Source organism: Bufo gargarizans, chromosome 7 (genome assembly GCF_014858855.1).
Source record: "Bufo gargarizans isolate SCDJY-AF-19 chromosome 7, ASM1485885v1, whole genome shotgun sequence".
Lineage (NCBI taxonomy): Eukaryota > Metazoa > Chordata > Amphibia > Anura > Bufonidae > Bufo > Bufo gargarizans.
Genome location: NC_058086.1, coordinates 153869360 through 153892709, shown reverse-complemented (window position 1 = coordinate 153892709; position 23350 = coordinate 153869360). Strand labels below are relative to the sequence as shown.

General features: G+C 43.0%; 1 protein-coding gene across 1 annotated transcript in view; it reads right to left on the bottom strand.

Annotated features, from left to right (window-relative positions):
- Positions 1-15690, bottom strand: part of LOC122943849 (calcium-activated chloride channel regulator 1-like) — a 33782-nt gene extending 18092 nt beyond the window's left edge. Inside the window, exons 1-4 of the mRNA XM_044301925.1 lie at positions 15532-15690; positions 12951-13088; positions 8650-8800; positions 5734-5842 (exon numbers count right to left, since the gene is read on the bottom strand). Coding sequence (XP_044157860.1) covers positions 5734-5842; positions 8650-8800; positions 12951-13088; positions 15532-15690 — 557 coding nt within the window. The remainder of the gene's footprint in view (positions 1-5733; positions 5843-8649; positions 8801-12950; positions 13089-15531) is intronic.
- Positions 15691-23350: the final 7660 nt, after the last annotated feature.

The window sequence follows — 23350 nt, the reverse complement described above, 5'->3', positions numbered from 1 at the left end:
GGGCTCCTAACGCACAGACACTCCACTCACGATGTACATGTATGTCAGTTTGTGTTAAGGTGTTACTACAATCACACTCCTAAATACACGTAGATTGTTAGTCATTAGATGTGTCACAAATTGTTCTGTATTCAACAATGCTCTCCATTTTATGAAACTAACGTTTTCTCATTTGATCTAGAACTTGCTGTTAGGACAAATTTCAGAAAATAACTTAGCTAGGAATAGGAAGTACAGTACAATTAAGGTGCTGTTATTGTGGTCCCTGAACATACAGTACCAGGGGACATATCAATCATATAAAGCTTAAAAGTGTTGTTCATGTTTGTAGACCTTCACTTACTGGATCTCCGCCTGCTGGGTTCCAGCTCCATCGCCGCCCTGCTAGCTTTGAAGGTCCTGGGTTTCCGCACATCACAATTGGGTTTGACTCTGGGTCACATGACTGATTCAGTCAATGACTGGCCGCAGTGGTTATACGTCACCCATGTGTCATGTCACTGGGTCAGGTGATACATACATCACACAGGACCACTGCGGCCAGTCATTGGCTGCAGCAGTCAAGTGACCTGGCATCAAACAAGATGTGCCGTTGGGAGACTTAGGACCTGCAGAGCAGCAAATAGAGCCAGAATCCAGAATCTGTGATCAGGTAAGCATGATTACCACCATGAGTCCAGCCACACTGTGGGGTCTGTAGAAAAGGTCAACAAACATAAACAACTGCAATCTCAGGATGTACTATTGAGATATATTTTTTGTATACTTTGCATGTCTTCCCATAGATGGCACAGCCTGGAAGAAAACATCACACATTGGGAGAAATTTATCAAAAGTGGTGCAAAGTAGAACTGGCTTAGTACTGGCTTCCATTTTGCATATTCCCTTATAAACAGAACCTATAACGGAATGCCATAACGCAACGGAACAGGGAGGCGGGGAGCAGCGAGGTGAGTTTGCCAGCAGCATTTAAAAAGAGTACTGCGTCACCTCCTTACACAAGGGTGAGAGAGGGGACACTTCCCCAGTGGCCATAAGACTGACCATTGTCTCTTTAGTGCCCCTTCATTAAAATAGGAGACTGAGATTTATAGGAACCAGTAACCCCACTCGGGGCTCATTATGAGCTGATTTAGGCCCGCTCTTTTTTTAAAGTCTATTCCTAGACCCCCATTGTGATAGAAAAAACAGGGGGCTGAATAGACCTGACTAAGAGAGATCTCATTTTATCGTTGTTATTATTGTTTTTCACCTTAAAGGTATTACGCCATAAGTTTTGCGATTCAATCTTAAATCCCCTGAAGAGTCTTCTATTGAGACAAAACATGTCATGTTGGGACAGTAGTGAGGGACATGTTTAGGAATACGGACCGTCCAGGGACAGGTTCCTGACGGTGGTCGCCCCTATTTGGGCAGGTGCTCCGTATCTGGCAGGCAGGGACTTATAGTCCAATCCCTTTCAATTTTAGGGTTATCAACTGAGGGCAAGTTAGATCATGTCCCGCTATTTACTGCAGAACAAAGGAGTTCCTGCTCCGCTTCCTTGATGACACAACCTGAACAAGGACGAAAACTACAATTGACTGAGTTGAAATATATCATCTTCCAAACGTCTGGTCTGGTAAGATAAAACCTTTTTTGAGCCGTTTGACATTTGTACTTATATCTCTGCGGTTGTGAGATTATTATTTATTGTTCAATTTCTTTCACTTTTTCATTGTTTTTTCTCACCAATTACTTATTTTAAGATATAAGCAGTAAAAGTTATGTTTTAATATAACCAAGTTCTCTTGTAGTATAAATGTTAAAGGGTTTTGCTGGAACATCATCATTTTTTTGTACCGCCTGGGCATTCATTTTGACAAGTGCAAACCCACCCATAGTTTTCCATTGCACCATAAATAATAAATCTCTCCCATTGTTTCTTAAAGTTGCCACATTTTTAAACCAAACCCTTTTGTCTAAAAATGCTCCTCCTTTTTTTTCTACACCCTCCTAATTGTTATGCAAAAATGGCTTGCACCAAAATTTGCAAGTTTTTAACCACTATGTTTTGCCCCAAAACCTGCAGTAGTGACTGATAGGTGAAAAGATGTTTATTCTGAACATGTCATTTTTATCTTGGTAATCACTGGCATTCCCCCATGGTCGGCCTACTGTCTCCTAAGTACCTCAGCTCATGGACCCTTTGTGGGCTGATTGCAAGGGAATGTCAGTGAGAAAAGGCTCAATGCAAACGACCATATGTATTTTGCGGTCCGTAAAACACAGATCAGCAAAAAAAATGGATGACATCCATGTGAGTTTTTGTTGTTGTTGAGGATCCATTGTAACAAAGCCTCTCCTTGTCAGTGAAACGGACAAGAATAGGACATGTTCTATTTTTTTGGCGGAACAAACCTGCGGACATACGGAAATGAAACGGATACGGAAAAAAAAAACAGTCGTGTGCATGAGCCCTAAGTGAGACGAAAGTAATATGTTCGGAATCAGTGTCTTTCTACATCTCCAGCCATTACAGCAGTTTTTGGGGGTAAAACATGGCGACACGGTCACATTAAGGGATTTAAAGAGTTGCCTGAGTTCTGAAAAAAAAAATATAGCACTGTAAATCTGATAGGCAGCAATATATAACTGAGCTAAGCAAGTTTTAGGCAAAATAAATCTATTTCCTCATTTCCCTGGTTTTCTTCTGGCCCTCTGTTTACCTGGAATAACAACAATCTCTGAATACAAGTGCTGCCCTGAGTGACATGTCTGACTGCTGGGAGACTCTGCAGCATGTTGTATGTGTAAGACTACAAGTCCCAGGTGTACAATGACACTGCTGATACACACAGGATCTTCTCCCTACCTGTTCTTGTGAAATGATCTGTAGAACTCCTCAAGCCTGTCAGCTCCTGTGCCCAGCATTTGTCTCATCACTGCCTGCAGCTACTTAGTAAAGCCTTCAGTCCTGAGTCTGTGCTGCTGGAGGGGTTAAAGTTTTTCCTGAAGAATCCAGGAAGAGAGCAGACAACAGCAGAGGCAGTGCAGGGGGGCGTGGCCAGCACAGTGACCTCTTGTGTACAGACACATATCTGCTCTCTCAGGCTAACCCTCAGTGAAATCTGAGAAAGCAGCAACTGCAGATGCAGTAAGTGCGTGGTAAAGCCTTTACATTTGATTAGTTAAAAACATACAAAGAACAAAAAAATAACTCGGACAACCCCTTTAATGATTACCTATGAAAATTGTAAATTAATATTAAATCATTGGACAACTCCAAGGTCGTAATGTAAAGAGGAGGTAAGACCAGTTGAGAGAGGAAGGTCATGTGCAGCTTAAGTGGGCGTTGAATTTGGTATAGTATCTATGGGGCTTTGTATGTTAGTGTACACATTCTCAATTGCATTCATCTGGCAACCACTTCAGGGACCAAGGGAGGGGAAGTGATGGCGAGCAAGAAGGTCGAGAGTCGATTGTACTACAGTGTCTATAAAAGAGGTGTGGTAAGGTAATAACCTTCCGAGTTTGTCCAACAAGAACATGCTATAAAACCTTATGAGTGAATACTATCTGGTGGTAATATATAACTTTTAATAGGGGCCATAAAAATCATAATAGGTACTAGTCCTATTACTACTAGACTGCTAAAGCTTCATTTCGAAAGCAGGGAGGAATGGTAAGGTTTTCCCCTATTAGCCCTAATTTATTTCCGTTAAATGATAGGTCATCGACCGGGTAAAAGACAGCATGGTCCATTAACATTAGCCCTCAACTAAATTCCATTGAAGTACAAGTCCTTGTGTTTCCTCGCAAAGGCACGTATTACACCAACAGATTATCTGGCCAATATCTGTCCAATCAGACGAATAGTAGGTGTATATAACAAAAGTTCTGTGAATGTAATTGGCCACCTGACCAATGATTGGTCAGAAAATCTGTCAGATAGATAATCTGTTGGTGTAATACTGGCCAAAGCCTTAGCAGTGCTGGACATACCGGGGAAACTATAGCGACATTGTAAGAATGATGCCATCTAGTTGTAAGGACAAGTGGCATGGCTGCAAGCTTAAAAGGGTTGTGTCACGAATCATATTCTAAATCTTTCAAACCAGCACCTGGATATTAATACTTTTGAAATAGCTTGTTGCTGGCTCTAGCTTTGTTAGAAAGTTATTGTTATTACTATATGATGTCTGATTCTCATTTTTTAAAATAATGTGATAATCAGATGAATAAATATATACTTTCTTGACTTAGAGGGAAGCAACAACTTTACTTAAAGCGGTTGTCTCACTTCAACAAATAGCATTTATCATGTAGACTAAGTTTACACAAGGCACTTACTAATGTATTGTCATTGTCCATATTGCCTCCTTTGCTGGCTTGATTAATATTTTACACTGCTTGTTTCCAGAGGTTATGACCACCCTGAAATTGCTGCAGGCGCCTCCCCCCAGGGCTCTTTAGGAGGAAAAAAGGTACTTGTTTTTGTGATGCCAGTTGCGGTGAAGCAACACGGGCACAGGGCCCCTTTTAGTGATACTGTGGATGGTATCCAGGTGTAGGAATGCCAGAGTAGTGTAGGGTGGCCTTAATGTTGGTTCACGTGTCACGGTGCTCCTACCTGGATACGCTGGACCCTAGGCATTGGCTCCGAAGCAATGAAAAGGGGGGTTGTTGATGAAGGGGATGAAGAAATAAATTAAATCCAGACCTTGTGATGAAGTTGATAACAGCTTTACTTTCATTAAACATTTCTCCAAACAGTCTCAGGCTTTGTCTTGGTTCCCAGCAGGCGGTAACTTGTAAACTCTGGCAGGCAAACAAACTCAACTCTGCTACCTCTGTTGCTCACTGGCTCTGCTGTGCAGACAAGCTTAAATAGAGTTGCTACTTCTGCAGGATGCTGCAACTTCTCTCTTATAGTATGACTCTGGGTTAGTCCAGGGAACTATACTTCCTGGCTTCAGAAGCTCCAAGCTTCTGCCTCCATGTCCAGCAGAGCTGAAGGTGCTCCAGCTGGCCTGGACAAGGCACGTACAGCTGGGACATGGCCCTGCTACCTTCCCCTAGCAGGGGGTAAGCTAAACTGCTTCTAACTGGTCCCCACCCTTCCTGCAAGAAAGGACTCACCCACTTCTCCACAGAGAGGGGTAAGAATGGAATGGAAAGCTCCATTCTACCTAACTGTAGCTCTGCCATTTATGCTGCCACCGACTGGTGAACCAGGCATATTACACGTGAACATTATATGGGAAATGCACATTATATAGGACTTGGAAATAAATACACAGGGATGACACTAGGTTAACCACAGGAGATAGTAGTGAGGTGCAGAAGTAGTAATGCCACTCTGGGGCGTTACACAATCCAGCAGCGGTGGCCACTTTTGCATGCTATAGGAAAAAGCAAAAGCCTCTTGTGGCCGGAGCTGCCACCTCATACCTGTATATTTGGCCGTAAGCCCTGGATACGAGCAGTTTAAAAATGAAACCAGCCAGCAAAGGAGGCAATATGGACAATCACAATACATTAGTAAGTGCCTTGTATTAACTTCTTCTACATCATAAATGCCATTTGGAGAAGTGGAACAGTAACCTGCACAGCTAATTTCTGTGTTGCAAGACTGTGTTTGTCTCTACCACATCTGTCTCTTCCACCCTGGGGTTTGTCTTTAAAAGTTTAGTGTGTTATGTATAGCTGGTGTTTGGCACTCTATGCAATATATTCATTTAAATGACTCACCTTGTAGCCTCCACAGTACTTTTCCCTGTAATATAGAAAGGATTATCCGAGCTGTACTCATCAAAAACACCCCAACGGAGGTGAGCCCATTCATGGACAAACACTCTGCCTAAATATAGAAAGAATGATAAATTTAACATTTTTGTTGCAGAAAGAAAATTATTTTTTTTAAAAATACAACAAAAACATTTACATAAAGATTTATTTTTAGCTTTTTGAATCAAAGTGTTTAATGTTTAACACTAGACTTACACATTTAAATAATGTAAATCAGAAGACTCCTTAAAAATACTTAAAGGGAACTGTCAGGTCCTACTTATGCTGCCTTCTCTTAGTAGAGAGCAGCTGTCAACAGTGGTTCTTGATCTCAAAGCCACAGAACAGTAATGCTACATTTTATCTCAGTCACAATAGTTGCATATATTGATCATTGGGTGTGGAACCATTGTATCAAGAAACCAGTTTGACTTTGGGCTAAACCTGGCAGTCCCCTGGTATTCACCCTTAAGCTCCCATACAGGGATCTGGACATAACTGCAGGAAAGCCACCAGGCTGCTACTTCCTGGAGTAGTCCCAGTGTGGTTGACAGCTGACCCATGGGAGTCAGAGAGACTGGTAAGGAGCACTGAGGGATCAGAAAAAACTCGTAGTCAGTAACAGGCCGAAGTCACGGCAGGCAGAGTTCATCCAAATCTGTGAAACAGGTCTGAGGTCAGGGCGGGCAGTAAAGATTCAATACAGTAATCAGGAATAGGTCAGGTCAGGCAGTAGAGGTCAGAGTAAGGAATCAGGCAAAGGTCAGTACATAGGCAGACAAGTGGAACAAAAGACTTATGCAGGGACTAGAAGACCTATTGCTCAGGAGCCCTCCCCTAGGGTAAAGTGCCTTAAGTATCCAGGGGTGGCCAGTCATAGGCTGGGGAAAATTAGGGTGCTCATGTGCTAGTCCCTAAAGAGTTGAGAACTATGTGCATGTGCACGCTACAGACAGAGGAGACCTGGCTGAGAAGTTCAGGCCTTGGTTTGCAGTGGAAGATGAGACATTGGCCTCTGGCAGCTGGGCCCATTGAAGATGGGCAGAGGAGGGAGAGTGGGTCCGTCTATTGCAGTAGCAGTTTGAGAGTCATGGCGCCCGTTCCCAAACAGGGTTGTGAGGCAGTAGTGTGCACAGGCCACAGATATAACACTACATAAATTCATAAGTGAGCATTAAATAGAATAATCAGCCTAGAAAGATTATCAAAATTAAAATAATTGCTGTGGTAAAACAACAGCTGAGGGGTAACCTAATAACTATGTCAAAATATATTAATACAGATACATGTCATTATCTATTTATATCCAGGAATGTAGCTATAACAAGGGGATAGCCTCAATGTCTAGAGGAAAGAAGGTTTCCACACCAACACAGAAGGGGGTTCTTTACTGTAGGAGCAGTGAGACTATGGAGCTCTCTGCCAGAAGAGGTTGTCAAGTCTAATTTGATAAAATTATTCATTAGGGGCCTAGATGTAATTTTTCAGAGTAAGGATTCTTTCAGATTTGCGGTACAGCCTTCTGGTAGGCTATTTCAGCATAGAATTCTCTGAACCAGCCGGTGAAAAAACATTGCATGCATATTTGCCAGGTAGCAGCAAGACCTCCACTGAGCCCCTTTATAGTTAATGGTGCTGGCAGACATTCCAGTAACATTTGGCAATGCTGGATCCGAAGAACTCCTGCAGGCTCTTCTCTGCCGGAACAGCCCGTCAGAATGCTGTGCCGCAAATTTGCAGCTAAACCACAGAAATAAGATAATAATGCACTTAGTAAAGTAGATGCAAGCACTATATATGGACAAAGTCCTCACTCTGATATGATAATATCTGAGACACTTAGTCAATATATTTTGATCAAAACACAAAACACAAAAATCTGTTTTTCTGTGATTTTTTTTCTGTGATTTTTTTTCTATGTAGTATTTGCTTGAGGGAGTGGCACCTTCAAGTGTGAATGCGCACCTATTATCTTGGGAGTAGCATTCCTCTGCACTTTCGCCCCCTCCCCTATCCAATAGAGCGCCTTGATTAGGTGGTACATATGGCTGTGCTTGCTCCTCCTCCCATTGGTTGCTTAATGCACATGGAGGTTACTAGGAGCAGCACACCATATGTGTGGCGTCTGCGCTCCTGAACATGGAAGCCCAACGGCTTAGGTAGGTTTAGCATAGGACCCGCCTGACCTGAGACCACCTTGGCGTTCGGTAGGCGGGCTTAAATGTGTTTTGATCAAAATATATTGACTAAGTGTCTCAGATATTATCATATCAGAGTGAGGACTTTGTCCCTATATAGTGCTTGCATCTACTTTACTAAGTGCATTATTATCTTATTTCTGTGGTTTTCTTCAATAACATGGCCAGGGACATCCGCACATTTGTATATCACACCGTGCAGGATGTTTTTATCTTAGTTTTTTCCACAAATTTGCAACTAGCCTAATAAAATTAGGGTTACTAGATTTCTGGAGAAGGATCAGTTATCCAGGGATTTATTCTGACCTGAATACCAGATGAGGGCCGGGAAGGAATTTTTTTCCTAAGATGAGGTAAATAGTTTTTTTGCTTCATTGGGGGGCATTGCCTTCATCTAGGTCAACATTGCAACAATATAGGGTTAATGCATGGACTTATGTCATTTTTCAGTCTCACTAGCTTACAGGGGTTTCAGTTATGTTACCTAAGCCGGACCCATTGTGATCAGCAAATTAATGGGCTATAGAGAGAAGGTTTCATGATTTTTTTTACCAGATACTTTTTTTTGTGAGGGTCAGGCCAACATTGACATTGCTAGCATCACAATTTCACATTCAATAACTTTAAAAATGGCAAGAATAAAACGCATCTATCAAAATGAAAGAAAAACCCCTCCATTTACCTCGGGGTCCATACGCTGAGATAAGCCAGTCATCAGTCATAAATTCAGGTGTAAGGTGAATGTATTTGCCTGGTTCTCCACACTTTCCATACTGTTGTGTGTAAGGGTCATTCGCATGCTGCACGGTAGGCTCAGTGATGATAATATCTGCCTAACATTACAAACACACAAATACATTATTATTATGGAGACAATGGGGCTCATTTATTAACTGATATATGGCACTTTTTTAGCATATATGGGTTGCAGAATTTTTCACAAGCCATTTTGCAAAGAAAACTGCAACTTTTCCCCACTTTTCCGACAGGTCTAAAAAAAAGGGGGCGTGGCGCGGGTGAGCAAGGGGACAGGCCCGTCTCATCACCTTTTTGTACTCCAGTTTTTGGCATGCAAAATGACTTAAATCTACGCCAACAAAGGGAGCTGATGTAGATTTTATATTGTTGCATGTCCTGCTGGAGGAAGCGCCAAAGTTATGTAGAGGCCCGTGCCTCCACATAACTTTGCTTCTCCCTCCAGCACCACAGATGCTATTAAGATCAGTGTGCGAATCGTTGGTCTTAAGAAAAGTTAACTTTACAAGCCATTAGGATAAAAAAAATTATAATATGCTGTCCTTTAAGGCACACAGATGATGTTTTTAGCTGGAGAACCTGCCACAGTTGTGTTCATGTTCTGAGGGTGCATGCACACGGTCAGGTTTCCTGATGCAGTTTTGGAAGCCAAAATCAGGAGTGGATCATAAAAGGGAAGAAAGTAGAAAGGACAGATACAAGTTTTCCTAATTTATTAACCCCTTCAGCACCCTGCAAATTGGCTATTTTGATTTTTCTTCACTGTACAGGATAAATACATTTATATTTTAATAGTGCGGGTCTTATGGAAGGTGGTGATGTCTATAATGTTTATTTATTTTTATTGTTTATTTGTTTTTATTCTAATTACTGGGAAAGGGTGCGATATTATTATTATATATATATATATATATATATATATATATAAAACTTTTTTTCTACCTTTTTTAAATTACCCTAGGTGGCTATAACAAGCAATCATTAGATTGCTTCTCAAATACATTGCAATGGATTACCATTGCAATGCATTGCAGATTTGTTATGTTCTTATGGAGCCCTGCCACCTGCTATAAAAGCATTGGCTTCTTCAGAGAGACCCAGGCTTTTATGAAGAAACAATAACTTCCCCAATCTCTGCATGGGGGAAGCTGTGGAAGCCGCATCAGATGCCATGGTACAAATTGATTAAAGGGACTCTGTCACCACTTTCTAACCCCCACTTTTAAAACTATAGTTCTGTCCATGGAGCCCCTGTGATTTCAATGGTGTTGTTATATGCGAAATCCGCAGGCTCGTTTTGATAAAAAATTTTTTTATCTAACCTGTCAGTCACGAGGATAAGGTGCCCAGGGTGTTTCTCCTGGTCTGAACATGCCGCCCGCCGCCGCCGCCGTTGGTGCCCAGCTCCTCCTCTGCCTTGAATTAGCGCCGCCTGAATGTGAAGAAATACGCCTCCGGCTCTCCCTCAGTCCCCCCTCCTTCTTTTCTAAGATCCCGCGCGTGCAGCAGTGTTCGCGTTATCGGGAGGTTGAGCGAAGTGCGCATGCGCACTTCGCTCAATGAGGCTGAATCGAAAAGTCCGCACGGGCGCATCAGGCACAGGCCTGTGCGCACGCGCGAAATTTTAGAAAAGGAGGGGGGACTGAGGGAGAGCCGGAGGCGTATTTCTTCACATTCAGGCGGCGCTGAAAGGATCAGAGGAGGAGCTGGGCACCAACGGCGGCGGCGGCATGTTCAGACCGGGAGAAACGCCCTGGGCACCTTATCCTCATGAGTGACAGGTTAGATAAAAGTTTTTTTTTATCAAAACGAGCCTGCGGATTTCGCATATAACAACACCATTGAAATCACAGGGGCTCCATGGACAGAACTATAGTTTTAAAAGTGGGGGTTAGAAAGTGGTGACAGAGTCCCTTTAAGGCATCTGAAGGGTTAAATGTCTGCTATCTGTGTTATTGCCAATCACAGACATTAACTCTGGGTGTCTTCTGTTTAAAGCAGGCAACATTTTTAGAGGCCAGACTTCCACTGTACATGCACAGTGGAGGTCAAAAAAAGATTAATTCACTTCTTTAAACTAAGGTATCTCTGCGGTGCCACAGCCACTCAAATCCCTGGGGGCTCTTCCAAGGCATGCACTGTAGGCTAATTAGTGCTTTGCTCTCAGCCAACTGGTAAAGAAGGATAACACAGTTTGTATGGCAACAGTTTGGGCATGAAAAGTGTCTGTATACTAGCCGCATTATGCCTTGTTCAGCTGAGAGAAGTGCACTTGAAAACGAAATGCACCAAAATGCATTCTGTTTAGTTTGGTTGCGTCCCCATCGCGGACAGAATAACACTGCAAGCAGCGTTTTGGTGCGGATCTGTTTTCTCTGTCACAATAGAAAACAGATCCGTCCCCTATTGACTTTGAATGGTGTTCATGACGGATCTGCCATGGCTATACAGGGAGTGCAGAATTATTAGGCAAGTTGTATTTTTGAGGATTAATTTTATTATTGAACAACAACCATGTTCTCAATGAACCCAAAAAACTCATTAATATCAAAGCTGAATATTTTTGGAAGTAGTTTTTAGTTTGTTTTTAGTTTTAGCTATTTTAGGGGGATATCTGTGTGTGCAGGTGACTATTACTGTGCATAATTATTAGGCAACTTAACAAAAAACAAATATATACCCATTTCAATTATTTATTTTTACCAGTGAAACCAATATAACATCTCAACATTCACAAATATACATTTCTGACATTCAAAAACAAATCAGTGACCAATATAGCCACCTTTCTTTGCAAGGACACTCAAAAGCCTGCCATCCATGGATTCTGTCAGTGTTTTGATCTGTTCATCATCAACATTGCGTGCTGCAGCAACCACAGCCTCCCAGACACTGTTCAGAGAGGTGTACTGTTTTCCCTCCTTGTAAATCTCACATTTGATGATGGACCACAGGTTCTCAATGGGGTTCAGATCAGGTGAACAAGGAGGCCATGTCATTAGATTTTCTTCTTTTATACCCTTTCTTGCCAGCCACGCTGTGGAGTACTTGGACGCGTGTGATGGAGCATTGTCCTGCATGAAAATCATGTTTTTCTTGAAGGATGCAGACTTCTTCCTGTACCACTGCTTGAAGAAGGTGTCTTCCAGAAACTGGCAGTAGGACTGGGAGTTGAGCTTGACTCCATCCTCAACTCGAAAAGGCCCCACAAGCTCATCTTTGATGATACCAGCCCAAACCAGTACTCCACCTCCACCTAATAATTATGCACACCTGATATAGGGTGTTGATGTCATTAGACCACACCCCTTCTCATTACAGAGATGCACATCACCTAATATGCTTAATTGGTAGTAGGCTTTCGAGCCTATACAGCTTGGAGTAAGACAACATGCATAAAGAGGATGATGTGGTCAAAATACTCATTTGCCTAATAATTCTGCACTCCCTGTATAAGACATAATACAACCGGATCTGTTCAGGACGGATGCATGTGGTTGTATTATTGTACCGGAAGCGTTTTTTTTATAGATCCATGATGGATCCGCAAAAAACGCTAGTGTGAAAGTAGCCTAACTCTATTCACCTGCCACTCTGGTGGCCTTCTCCAGTCCTGCAGCTATGATATCACTCATGTGACCATACCCTGGTCTCAGTGGTGATGCTTACATGTACAGCACGTGATTGCTGAGGCCAGTGATTGGTTGCCGTGGTCACATGAATGATGTACATGATGGGGACCAATGGAGAGGCAAGGAATATTTTTATATTAACTATTTACTACTTATTAACCATTCATTTATTATTAACCAATTCCAGACAAATCCTTTAAAACACAACAAATCATGGCTCTGTTTTATTCGCTCCAATTTTAGGTTAAAAAAAAATGGGTGTGGTTGGCTATGTTAACGGGTTTCACTCCTGATTTGTCACCTTTTTAAAAGCGTCAGTCTCACTCCACTAGGAGGATGGGGTAGGAAAACTGGAATAGCTTTTCTAGACAAAAGTTTTAGGTTTAAGGATAAGACGAATTTATCAAACATGCAATATTTAAAAAATGTGGCATGAAGTACCCCAACACAGACTCAAGCAAAATTAACTTAAAAAATTCCCCTCATTATAAATTCCCTCTATGTCTCTACCACAGAATTACATTTAATTAATTAAACAAATCTAAAAAATATTAAATCAGTTGTTCCTTTTAAGTCATCTTGTATTTCACTGTACCTTATCATAGGTTTCTGTTTTGGGTTTATTATAATTTTTTTTAGACCAGGACTTGGGAATCAAAATCTTCACACCACGTATATAGAACTTTTTGTCTGTCGCATCAAATAGAACTTCTGTAGCTTCTTTCACCATTTCCTTTAGGGGAAAAAAAGATTGTAATTATTTGGTGGTTACCAATAGCAAGTATACTAGCTTACCAGTATTTGGTTACTAAACTGTTATTACAGTGTTTAAATGGGGTTTGCAAAGCTTCCCCCGACCCCCACAATGCCTTCCGGATCCCTCCATGGCCGTCTCCCCGTTGTGCAGATCACAGCATCCAGCGACAGGTGGTACAGGCAATAGACTGCGCTGCTTGGGTCATGGCTGACGTCACACATGATGCATTGGGGCAGGTCACCTTGGCGACCTGCTTCTGGCTGCACCATCCATCGCCAGATGATCTGTGCTATAGGGAGATGCAGCGAGGGCCATGGAAGGATTCAGAAGGACACAGGTGTCAGGAACCAGGTAAGTATTCTTTGTATGAGGTGCCTGGTCACAGTCTTTTAGACCTGCGTACCCAATTTGAAGGCTTTTGAGCTAAAATTTCCTAACATTTATTGGTGGCCCCAAATCTGTAATGAACTGTTAAAATGTAGTCTTTGTGCTAGGGACTATGTAGTGATATGAACAACTAAAGATCTCACTCCATTAAAGTGTTTCTGTCACCTGAAAAATGGCTATTAAGCTGGCTGACATTAGCAATGTGCTAATGTCAGCTGAACATAACTATATTAGAGGCATCTCACTGCCTAAAGCCTTTATTGAGATAAACAAACTTTTATAATATGCTATTTAACCTCTAGGAGCTTGAACCTGCTCCTAGAGCAGTTATGGTGAACCTTTTACAGACCGAGTGCCCAAACTGCAACCCAAAACACACTTATTTATCTCAAAGTGCCAACACGCACTTTAACCTGAATGCCAATATAGAATATCTTCCATGTACTTTATCATTTAGCTATAATAGCCTGCCTACATTCAGTGCGCTGCCTGTGCTGTTCATAGTGAGCCCTGCGCTGATGAATGGCAGGAAAAGTCTAAGGCATACTGGTACATCATACCAGGGAGCAGGTGCCCACAGAGAGGACTCTGAGTGCCACCTCTGGCATCCGTGCCAAAGGGTTCGCCACCACTGTCCTAGAGGATCCGTTTGCCACCTCTTTTCAGGCCCTACTTCTCTTGATTGACAGGTCCAGGCAGCGCTGCTCTTCTCCCGCCGGCCATGTCTGCAGTGTAAATCTTGTGCCGTTCAGTATTCGGCACCTTGTGATTTGGGAAATTCCTCAATATTGAGGACTATGTATCAGTCATTGCAATCCTTTGTAAAATAGTCACAAAGACATCCTACATTTCTCTCCTGTCCTGTTCTCCAGATTGACCTTTTATCAAGACCGACACATTGTAAAAAGAAAGATGTGGTCAGAAAAGGTTTTCAGCCTCAAAATAAATAGTTTCTAATAACTGATCTCAATCTTAAATCTTGGATACAAAGATTATTGGACAATAAAGGACTCTACATTAAAAATGTTTTATCTTTAGTGTGGAGAACCCCTTACTCTAAAATGTCACCCATTAATGGTGTCAATACATCTTTATTGACTGTTGGATGAATGCTCCTTTAACCAACATCTGGCACATCATCTCTAACAAGTGTTCGTAGGAATGCTGGTTAGTAGAGATGAGCAAATCGAAGTGGACGAAGTGGAATTCTATCCGAATTTCAGGAAATATTTGATTTGCACCGAAGCCGAATTTCCTCACGCTTCATGGTAACGAATCACATTTTTTCCTAAAATTGCTGCTGCACATGTGAGGACACGGAGAAAGGAACAATAGGTGGTGTCTTATCCCAGCCAGAGCAAAAAATTGGATGTTGAAATTCAACATATTTGATCCTGAATGAATCTGTCAGTAAAGATTCAGGAGGCCCCCATACACATAAGAGAAAAGTTGGCTGACTTTTTTCCTATGTGTCTGTGGGCTTTAATGTCTGGGAACGTATGTAGTGGTAGCTAAGTGTATGGGTCACTCAGTACAACTATATTGAAGATACAGTATTTATTTTCTTTGATTATTTTTGTATCTATCATAGACTCGTAGGTAGTGGGTCATATGTATACTGCGCCACTCTGGAGTATACATATGCCTCACTCCCTTTGAGTGTCCTCCACCATCACAGAGTATAAATGTGCCCCACTAACTATGAGTATCCTTCCCATTAAAAAGGATACTCATAGGGAGTGGGGGCGTGTTCCATTGAATAGTATTTGGACCTCCATCAATATTTATCACCTATGTTTATCCATGTGAACTGTACTGACAAAGGAAAAAAGACAAGCAATCATTGAGTTGAGGGGCTCACTTGATGCTTAGATGCACTACTGAGAAAAAGACTAGAACTGAACTGTTTGTGTTTTTACACCATGGCCTCCATTGTCCTTCTAATCCAAAGAGATATAAATGAGCCGATTGTTAAGATTAATAAATATCATGTTTACCATACACTAAAATCTAAAATAATTCCAATTCTTACCTTAATATTCTCAATGATCAGCAGATCTTCCTTGACATTAGGATTGATGGCGATAACTATATCTTCATATCCCCCATTGTTGAGCTTTACTATGGAACACTCACTTTTGGCAAAGAAGTAAAAAACTAAAACTAATGCAAAAATATTTCTTGTTGCCATTGTCAAAGATTACGACAACTGTGTAAAATGTGGTATGAATACTGTTTCCTTGTAGGCAACATTTATATACTCTTATCAATAATTGTGCATGGACTTTGTTTATGACATAGTAGTCTGAAATTGATTTTCTTTACGACCTAGTGATTTGAGATGATTCATAATTTGACAGGGAAAAGCTCAGTACGTTATGTCTTCCTGTTGGCACCATAAAAGTGCATTCCACATAATAATATTACGACATCTGAAGCAGGTCCTGGTCTATAGGAAGAGTCAGAAACCACTCAAAGATTAGGGTAATGGTAGGATAATTAATGTTAGATTACTTTTGAAAAAGTATATATAATATAGTCACTAATATTATAGTGAATGGGGTCGGGCGGACTTCAGGCAGCGCATGGCTGTACACGGTAGTTAAGGATCTGGCATGCTGTTTCCATGCCGGAACCGCCTTCTGGAATGGGTAACGCCAGTGTGAAACAGGCCTAAGCCTTCACTAATGCCAAAATGAAAATATGGGAAATGTCTGCAGCAAGATATACCCTTCTGGGACATATGGAACCAATGCTATCCAGCTACCAACAACCTATCAATTTCTGATGAGTCATTATTGAAAATTAAATTTTGTTCTTTTTAAGTCTCAAGACAATACAATTACACTACAGCACTAACATTACTCATAGAAAAAATTTGAAATGAGATATTCCACTAACAAATGTATATACTTTCTTAGGCGTCTTTCACAAGAGTGTGACGGATTGGCTCCGGATGCGTTGAGTGAAATTCGCACCATTTTGCAAGCAAGTTCAGTCAGTTTTGTCTTCGATTGGATCAGTTGTTCAGTTTTTTCCGCGCGGGTGCAATGCGTTTTGATGCGTTTTTCACTCGCATGTTAAAAAACGGAAGGTTTACAAACAACATTTCTTAGCAACCATCAGTGAAAAACGCAATGAATCCGCACTCGCACTCCGGATGTAATGCGTTTTTCACTGAAGCCCCATTCACTTCTATGGGGCCAGCGCAAAACTGATGTGTGAAAAAAAACGCTCATGTACACAGACACATTGAAATGAATGGGTCCGGATTCAGTGCGGTTGCTATGTGTTCACCTCATGCATTGCACCCGCGTGGAAAACTCGCTCGTGTGAAAGGGGCCTTAGGGTTTAACCTCTGGGACTCCCAGTGATCAGGAGAACAGAAGTCCTGAAGTGCCGCATGAGAATGGAGTGGTAGTGCACATGCATGGACGCTGTTGAGGGAAGTGTTAGATTTAAATATATATATATATATATACTTAATATTCCCCCCATAGGCACAGCGTTCAGCCAGTTCCTGCAGGGGGGTGGATATGTCTCCAGGTGACTGGTGACTTCAAAGGCCTTTTGTTTCGTTTATCAGCCTAGTTACTATGTTCTGCCCCTCCTTATGTTTGTGACATGGCTGGGCGTGTGGTGCTGCTAGCCTCAGGGGGCCAACTGGCAGGCATACGTCACAGTCACACTATGATGTCACATCCCTGAGGAGGGTGGGGTGTTTGAGGCTGATATAGGAGCCTGTAACCAGGAACAAGGGTCTCTTGGAATCTGGACTACAATGAGGGAACAGCTCGCTGAAGGAAGAGAGGCCACATGCGGCCACATGCTCCTGGAAATGGCTGAGTACCAACCATCCCCTAACCCCTGGCTGCAGCAATAATCCCTGATGAGCCTGTACCCTGGAAGCAGCCCAGTCACCCCCTGTATAACCCTTGGTTACCCTTAACCTCTCCTGCCCTGAGTCCCCCTATAATCCTAATATCCCCTGTGTTCCCCCAAGATTGTAGATCCCTCATATCCCCTGTTCCGTAATAACCCCTGGTTATTCCCCATAGGGATAGTATATTGCCAGGATTGGGTGGGCTGCTGGTAAAGTGTATGGATGTGTATTATTACAATTGTAGATAGAAGTTGGGGAGAACTTGGGACTGTGTTAGTGTAGTTAGAAGTGTATTGTTATAGCGTGTGTACTTATATTGTTGTGTGCGGCTATAAATATATATATCTATTCCATTGATATAGATATATATAATTATAAGCAAACATTAGACTGTAACATATAGTGTGTGAATGTATCCCTGCAGAGCATTCTGTCTCTGCAGAGTCCTGACCATTAACCCCTTCAATGCCTGATGCCTGCAACCCCCACCCTGATAACCACATTACCCTGTGTTCCTTGGCCTGCAGGTATTAACCCTTGCAGGGCCACAATTGTGTGATTTACCCTCTTGTAGGGACAGTGAGTAGCCAGGCGGGTGTATAACCGATAATTGTATGTATGTAAGTGCATTATTGTAAGTATAGCTAGTGTGTGGGGTGGAATTTGGGATTGTGCTGTGTAGAGTAGTTAGGTTTGTATTGTGTTTATTGTAGTACCGTTTCTATACTGCGGTGTGTACTTCTATATGTATATATATTCATATCCATTGATCTATGAATATATATAGATATAGCATATTGTTAGACTTGTATAATTGTATTGTGTAATAAATATTCTTTATTGTTCATAATACAGTGTATGGTGTTTTTAGTAGTCGCCGCCGTAGTATAGTGATAGTAAGTCGCACGTAGTGTAGTTCAGTGTAGTGTATAGGTAACAGAGGTAGTTAACATAGTTAACCTATTTTATATATTATGATGAAGGCATAAATAGGCGGAGTCATCACTAGACGGCTCCTCCTATTTATGAATATTAATTATGGAAATTTGCATAAATATCAATAATTAATATCCCCTTTAACATTGGCGAGCCAGGCCCACTGCTAGGAATTTGTTTTCTGTGTTTGTTTTTGGTGACAAAAATCGCTTACGCTGTAGTCAGGCGGGAGGGACGCGTTCAGTGGATTCTGAGCGTCCATTGCCTGATAGTTCGTACAGGTAAAGCGGTTTGTTCAATCAGAACCAAACACAGAGCAATCTCTACAGCAGAGAATTTAAATCTTTCTGATTTGTGTATTAACGATTTTCTGATTGCCTTGCACGCCCACTGTAACACTGGAGAGAAGTCGTCGCATACGTGACTGAAGAGAGGACCATCACCGTCGGAGCTGAACAGAGAAGTCCGGCTGGACGGGAGAAGGCATTAAAGGACCTCCTCCACGCAGCACACAAGGGACAACAAAGGACAGCACCAAGGAATATGGCCTCTCATCAAGACGTAAGTATGGACTTCTCCACACTACAGCAGCTAGCTAAACACAGCACATTTAACCCCATCCTCCCCACCACTCCTAAGTCAGCAGAAATGCTGTGGTCCGATTTGTTAGCACAGGCTTGTAGTTATGACAGGCTTTGTGTTAACAAACGGACAGTATTGAACAAGGCCACCAGACGGCTTCGGATGCTAGCCAAACTTGTGCAAACATTTGAGGTTAGCATCTGTAAGCCAAAGGAAGTTGCACTGGTTTCTCGGTCAACGGAGACAATTCCTCTGAACATTCACTGCCAAGGCTGTGCCACTAATTCGAACCAGGTTTCGGCATTGCGGGCACAGCTGGCGGAGAATGTACAGTCTACTGTTGACCGAGATGCGCAGGTAGCTAGGATAGAGTCACAGTTGGTGGAGCTGCAGAGGCAGAAGGAGGAAATAGAGGCTAAGTTGACTCAGTCTTATACTGAGGTCAAGGCCTTCAAGGAGCGGACTGCCTCTACTGACGTGACGGTAGCCAAATTGAAGGCTGAGGTTGCTGTAAGGTCCCAGCTAATGTCTGGCTTGCAACAGGTTATCACTAAGTTGGTGCCGGCCCTTTCTTTTTCCGTAAAGTCAGGGTCGGAATTTCCCAAAACTTTGCCCTGTGCAGGCCAAAAAGTGGGGAGAGTAGTCTGTGACCGGTCAAATCATCAGACCAAGCCAGTCCAGACTAACAGAGATTTTTCCCTGACTTTGGGAAAAAGAACTGTTGTGAAGAGTGCGTCCCTGAGAATGGAACAATTCAGGAGAAGGGAGCACGGCTGCAGTGTAGACAGACCTGGGCCATGCAGAGCAAACATCAGATGTTTTGCATGTGGTGGCCTAGGTCACATAGCGAGACACTGCAACGCAGATAGGAACATAACACACAGGACAGGAAACCAAGTCACGTGTTTCAGGTGTGGGAACAAAGGACACATTGCAAGGAATTGCCCTTGTGCAAGTAATTGCAATGTGTCCAACAGTAGTATTAGCCAGGTAACAAATTGTGCAGTGGGGTCTAGTCAGCTTGGCCATAAAGGCGTTACCTCTCAGCGACACATGCCTCATCATGCGCTGAGGGGTCAGAATGGCCAAGCTAGACTAGGCAACATTTGACACCCCTGTACTATTTGTTACACAGTGTGTTCCCTGTGTATGTCCATGTTGTGTGTTTTTGTTATCTGTTTGTATGTTCTTCTTGATGTTGATGGTGGTAGTCCTTGTCTGCGAGTGTGTTCACCATGCTGATTTTTGTAGTTTACATTCCTTGCTGTAAGTCCGGTCACTGCTGTTTTTGTTTCATTCTGTGTCCCCTTAGAGTGGAACAGTGTTATACTGTGGATCGAGAACGTATAGGTTCGCGAGCAGATAATATCACACGGGAAATCCTGCTGGTCGGGAGAAGGCATAAGGACCTTCTTCATGCAGCACACAAAGGATGATGTGATATTATTCTGGGCAACCAGGGTCTCAGATCGATACAGATAACACTGTTGTGCTCAAGGTTTTCGGTAGGGCTGTGTTGCGCTGGGGACTGGGGCGGACAGACAACATTTGTGTAATGTTGTGCTGCGCACTTAATTCTAGTCCGAGCAGGTAGCACAGCTCTGATAGGGATTGGACACGGAGTGTTTGGCAGCAGAGTGTGGACTGTGTTCTTGTGTTGTGGGGTCCTGGGGAGCCAGGGCATGACTATGCCATTGGCTCTGCGGGCCTCCACAGGACGGGATCACAGGGGGAAATCAGCCTGGGTACACATGAGTGGACGGGGATGCGGTGCCATCTATAACAAGATGGTGCTTTGTCCACAGAACTCCAGTTATCCTAACCTAGTAGGGTGGCCATCCTTATCTGTTGGTGCAGAGGGATGTGTAGCAGAGGACGCAATCCTCTGAAGGTAGGGTGTTCAGACACCAGTGTTAGGATAACGAGGAGTCCTGTGAGATAAAGGGCAGCCGAATACCTTTCTCTACCCATGGGTCAAAGGTATTGGTGCTGGGATTTTGACATTTAATTGCACCGTGAGGGGAGAAATCTCCCAGGAGCGCCTGGTATTTTCTTCTGCCATAGGTGTGTTTATATGGAACAGAGGAAAAACACAGATGACGCCACAGAAGAGACCAGCTATCCCCCTGACACTCTTGTGAGGCTCCAGAGGATCCCACTGGATTTTGGCAACCAAGCGATCTTTGTTCAGAGGTGTTCTAGAGATGGAGGACTGTGCCACAATCCAGCGGGAGCAGTATCTAAGGCTCTGGAGGAAGACTTGGAGATGTTCGGGTGGAAGAGCATATTCAGCTACGATCTCTTGTTTCACCCAGTGGAACTTCTTCTGGTTCTGGTCATCATCATCTACATTAGACTGCGTATTGGAGGGTCAAGGGACTTATTGACCAAACACACCAGAACCAGACAGAACTTTACCAAACTAACCGGAGGAGGAGGCTCAGGACATAACTCAAACATTGTTCAGTAGCCAAATACCTTATGGACACACGTTATTTCCTATGAGGGTTCAGGGCGTATAACTTGTGCTATCCTGAAACCCCATAGCAATATGTACATATATTGATTTTGTATGTTGGTCGATTGTGTACCCATAGACACTCTAGGTACAAATGTGTGACAGCCTATGCCCAGGGAAACTCGCCCAACGCACTGCGGTGATTTATAATTTGGCTGTACACATTTGCATCCTATAGTAGTTTCCCATTGACACGGGGGTCTGTGACCTACCTGTGTCTTTGGAGGTGTAGAGAGATAGGCCAGGTTGCATGAGTCTCTATGGGTACACACATTTAATGGAATTTGGTGGTGTTGGGAGGGATGTGACCTGTTTTGTGTGAATGGGGAAGAGTAGATTCCCTAGGGACAGACCCCCCCCTCCTTTACCAAGTTAATTTGCCACTTTAACCCCAAGAACGGTGACGTTTGTAAGGGTTGGACTGAATGTCAGTGAGTGCGGTGTTCTTTCCCGCAGTTAGAATTTAGGTACCATGACATCACTTCTTACCAAAAATTCTGACCTGCCTTGTAAAGACCTACGTATCCGTCCATGGGAGAACCTCCCCAACAACTGATTCTTCTATCAAGATGGAAGAAGCAGTGTCAGAAGAAAAGTCGTGCCGTTACTAACAGGAAGTCGTTCCACGGTTGACCGTACTACCTGGAGATCGTGAGGGTGAAGCTATCCCAGAGTCTGACTAAAGAAAGACTAAGATGGGGACGGCGGCGGGTACCTAAAGATCGACACTGACAGCGAAAACGAAAGGAGGCCAGTCCACGGTTGCTATGTGGATCGACCTATAGACTGTGAGGGTGAAGCCATTCCAGAGTCATTGGGAGAGGCTGATAACTGAAGATTGACACTGACAGACCACAGATCAAGAAAGTTCCAGAGAAGAAGATGGTGTATTCTGTGGATGGAGACGCCTGGTTACGTTGAAGGGCAGGTCGGATGTGTTAGTGCGCTATGGGTGATGACTAGGTACCTAAGGGCCATATTACTTCAGTCCTTCCTGAACTGTTACCAAGAGGGGGGTTGAGGGGGCAAATATATCCCAACACTTCCCCAAAGTTTATTGTCGTATTGCGACAACAGGGGGATTGTTGAGGGAAGTGTTAGATTTAAATATATATATATATACTTAATATTCCCCCCATAGGCACAGCGTTCAGCCAGTTCCTGCAGGGGGGTGGATATGTCTCCAGGTGACTGGTGACTTCAAAGGCCTTTTGTTTCGTTTATCAGCCTAGTTACTATGTTCTGCCCCTCCTTATGTTTGTGACATGGCTGGGCGTGTGGTGCTGCTAGCCTCAGGGGGCCAACTGGCAGGCATACGTCACAGTAACACTATGATGTCACATCCCTGAGGAGGGTGGGGTGTTTGAGGCTGATATAGGAGCCTGAAACCAGGAACAAGGGTCTCTTGGAATCTGGACTACAATGAGGGAACAGCTCGCTGAAGGAAGAGAGGCCACTTGCGGCCACATGCTCCTGGAAATGGCTGAGTACCAACCATCCCCTAACCCCTGGCTGCAGCAATAATCCCTGATGAGCCTGTACCCTGGAAGCAGCCCAGTCACCCCCTGTATAACCCTTGGTTACCCTTAACCTCTCCTGCCCTGAGTCCCCCTATAATCCTAATATCCCCTGTGTTCCCCCAAGATTGTAGATCCCTCATATCCCCTGTTCCGTAATAACCCCTGGTTATTCCCCATAGGGATAGTATATTGCCAGGATTGGGTGGGCTGCTGGTAAAGTGTATGTATGTGTATTATTACAATTGTAGATAGAAGTTGGGGAGAACTTGGGACTGTGTTAGTGTAGTTAGAAGTGTATTGTTATAGTGTGTGTACTTATATTGTTGTGTGCGGCTATAAATATATATATCTATTCCATTGATATAGATATATATAATTATAAGCAAACATTAGACTGTAACATATAGTGTGT